This window comes from Trichosurus vulpecula, chromosome 5, assembly GCF_011100635.1.
Source record: "Trichosurus vulpecula isolate mTriVul1 chromosome 5, mTriVul1.pri, whole genome shotgun sequence".
In the NCBI taxonomy this organism is placed as follows: domain Eukaryota; kingdom Metazoa; phylum Chordata; class Mammalia; order Diprotodontia; family Phalangeridae; genus Trichosurus; species Trichosurus vulpecula.
This window is the reverse complement of record NC_050577.1, coordinates 244,400,913-244,404,777: the sequence shown is the minus strand read 5'-3', so window position 1 is coordinate 244,404,777 and position 3,865 is coordinate 244,400,913. Positions and strand designations below refer to the sequence as shown.

Sequence of the window (3,865 nt, the reverse complement as noted above, 5' to 3'; positions counted from 1 at the left end):
CCAGCATCCAGACATGAAAAGGCCAATCAAGAAGACCAAACTCATTTCTCTGGGCCACAAGGCATAACAGGAAAGGGAAGGTGATTCTTCTCCCACTTAGCTTAATATATGGCACACTCTGTGAGTAAATAAAATATTCACTGCTATACTCTACCAGAGAGGAAGAGATCATCCCATTCTGGCAGATTTAAAGGCATAGATACTTCTTGCTAAATAGCCAATGAAAAGAGGCTGCTACCTCCCACATTGCGAGGAAATGTAGAAAAAGTTTCCTGGATGCTGCTATCTTAGGTAATCTTGGAATGTGTCAAAACCCAATTACGTATCTATCTATAGTTATACCATCTCCTTCTATTTCTACATTTCTATCCATTTCCAGTAATCTTTATCTCTATCTCTATCTCATCATCTCTATTTCTGTCCCCATTTTCATCTCCCTCTCCCTCTACTTTTTTTTTTCATTTTTTTTTTTTTTTTACTCAAAGCCTTTTATTATATTACACAAGGAGGTGTGAGGGGGTGTTGGGAGAGGTGGAGCCGCCGCGGTCAGCAGCGGATGCCCATTCCGATAGCCATAAACGTTCCGAAGGTACCCCCGCTCTGCATCATGGTTTTGCCAATTCCGCCCATCAGCTCCCGGCCCCGCATACCGATCCTGAGGCACAAGAAGGTGCCGAACAGCGCCCCGGCCGCCATGCCCACGGCGCAGCCCATCACGAAACCCATCTTCACTCGGTCGAAGCAGGTGGGCTGGGACTGTCCGTAGGGACCCACGGCTACTGGCATCTCGCTTTTGGCCTCAGTCGCTCCGCTTTCCTCCCTCTACTTTTTGTTCTTGTTATTAGGTTGTATACAAATGTCTATGGCCCTATTTGTGATTTTCTAGGCAAAGATACTGAAGTTCTTTGCTATTTCCTTCTTGAGCTCAATCTTAATTTTTTAATGGAGGAGGAAATGAGGCAAACAGTGTTAAGTGACTTGCCCAGAGTCATACAGTTAGTAAGTATGTGAAACCAGATTTGAACTCATGAAGATGAGTCTTCCTGATTCCAAGACCTATATTCTATCCCCTCAGCTGCTTTCCCTCTATTTCAATCTCTAATCTATCTCTATATTACCTGTATGTATGGCAACAATATATCTATATCTGTTACACTGAGATGGACATACAAACATACTACACACTTAAGTAAAGAAATACTATATATGCATACATACAGTATACTTTTATCTGTGCATGTAGCTAGGTGGCACAGTGGATAGAACTTTGGACCTTGAGTCAGGAAGACTTGAGTTCAAAACTAGCCTCAGACATTTACTAGCAGTGTGACTCTAGGGAAGTCATTAACTATTTGCCTCAGTTTCCTCATTTCTAATATAAGATGGAGAAAGAAATGGTAAACTACTATTATCTTTGCCAAAAGATCCCCAAATGGGATCACAAAAAGTTGGACATAACCGAAATGTATATACATGCATATAATGCCTATATGTGCATGAATATGTACCCACATATAGACATATTTAATATATAAGTAATCCATGTCCAAGTAGCATATCTATATTTATAAATAGCATCCATCTACCATCTATATAGCTATATATCTGTGTACTATGTATCCATCTATTTCGGTGTCAGTGTCTATTTATTGATATATCTATCTATCTATCTGACTTGCCCATCATAACATGGACAAACTGTGTCAAAGGCAGGACTTGAAAGCATTATGTTGCTGTAGTTAATACCATCATGAACACTGCAGGGAAAGCATCCTACACTTTTAGCATTTATGAACTCATAATCCACTGTGCCAACTTAGGAATATCTTTAAAATATAAACTCAACATCAAAAGAATAAATGATTCAAACATTTGTCTCTTAAATCCAATTAGAATGAAAGAGAAATGATGATAATTGAGATGGAATTCTATAGATGTTAAATGATTAGAGATGGGAATTTTGAAGTAGGTATATATAAACTTAAAGTATTATTTTTATTTATTACTTATTTGTTTATTTTGGAGCAGGGAAGGCAGGGCAATTGGCATTAAGTGACTTGCCCAAGGTCACACGGCTGATAAGTGTATCAAGTGTCTGAAGTCAAATTTGAACTCAGGTCCTCCTGACTCCAGGGCTGTGCCACCTAGCTGCCTCACACTTAAGATACTATTAAACACTGTGTGGTACAGTTTACTGTATGTCATTATAAATAATAGAGTTGGAAATGACTTAGAGGCCTTATCCCATATCTCAAAAAAGAGATGACTGATTCTCAGAAAACAGCCTTGCAAATTCAATCAATGATCATTTACAACCCCTCTTGTTTATAATACTGTCCTAGGCACTGGGTCATCCATGAAATTTAGTCAAGATGGGTCTCTGCCCTCATAGATATATAACTTCTTTTATTTTAGGTATTAGGAAGTATTTTACTTGCTCTGAAGACACAGATTGCTATTGAGGCAGGTCTAGTTAAAAATTTAAACAAATAATTTCAGTATAATTATCTAGGTAACTTTCTGGTGTAAAGCTTTCAGATAGTCTGAAGCCCACAGAACACCCATAATCACTGAATTATTATTCTATTAGAATAATAAGCCACATGGGAGAATCATGAAAATACAACGGGGGGGGGGGGTTTCCATCTCTCATTCACTATAACATAGAACGTCATTTTAGCTTCTTATAAGATTTCACAGAGAAATTCATGTGCTAGTTAATTCCCAGACTCTAAGTGTATGTGTGTGAATTATTGTGTAAAGGTATGTGAATTTGTGAATATTTGATTTGGCTAGCCAGACACATTTTGGGAGTTTGCCAGCATGGTGCTTTAGGTTGACATTCTATGTAAGTAATTTATATTATAATGAAATTGGTCTGCAGAGTACCTAGAAGTTTAGGGGTGGGGAGGAGTTGTTAGGGTATTTTTTAGACTAGGATCCCTTTCATCTCCTTTCCTATTCTCACACACCTCAGGATGCAAAGCCTTGTGCCTCAATAGATAGCTGCTACTGCCTGCTATGGTATGCACAGTGGGAGTATGGAAAGGTCAGTAATGAAACAGACTGAAAATGAAGAAAAAAGAGAGGGGGAAGTCAAAAGAAGAAATATTACAACTTAAAAAATAAACCAGTATTTCTAGAATTATATAGGAACCTCTTTCATTTCCATATCAAGATCCAAGCAGCAGAGGCCCTATTAGCATAAATTGAAGACATTACAAAATATTGGATAACTCTGGATTTTAAGTAGGAAAGAATTTGAAGTTTGAGTCTTTCTTCTTAAAAGCTGTAGGAAAGACACTTCATTTACCAGAATCACATTTTCTTCAGCAATGAAATGGAAATAATGAAATTTTGACCACCTACCTTGAATAGTAACTGTGAGAGAAATGATATTTAAATTATAAATCACTATGTCAATGTAAACATTTGTAAACAAGTGTGTCCAATCATATGTTTTTAATTTATTCTATTGTACTTAACAAGCATTTATTTTATCTCCCCACCACTTCAACCATCACATTGGGGGGAAAAAGGAGAAGGAAAACAGAAACAAACAAAGAAAAGCTCTTGTAATGTATATGTATTGTCAAACAAAACAAACCCCCACATTCTGTATATCCAAAGACATGTTTCTTATTGTATCATAGCAATATGTCTACATAAGGAAGAGTATGGCTGGGAGATAATTCCATGATCTCTTTGGGATTAAATCCAAAAGGACTCTGTATGTGTTATAACATATTGTTGTTGTTCAAACTTGGTTCTTGAAGAGAACCCATGACATAATGAGGGTGATGTCCATCTTGCTTGTGACTTGTGACACAGATCTGTGCAGTGTACTCAGTCTCACTCTCTTCTC

At 37.5% G+C, this 3,865-nt stretch overlaps 1 protein-coding gene across 1 annotated transcript; it reads right to left on the bottom strand.

The window, feature by feature from the left end:
- Positions 1-467: 467 nt before the first annotated feature.
- Positions 468-809, bottom strand: LOC118851957 (reactive oxygen species modulator 1-like). Its single transcript, XM_036761565.1, has one exon. It carries the CDS (start codon positions 784-786, stop codon positions 547-549), a length of 240 nt encoding a protein of 79 aa, XP_036617460.1. The 5' UTR covers positions 787-809; the 3' UTR covers positions 468-546.
- Between the last annotated feature and the right edge of the window lie 3,056 nt (positions 810-3,865).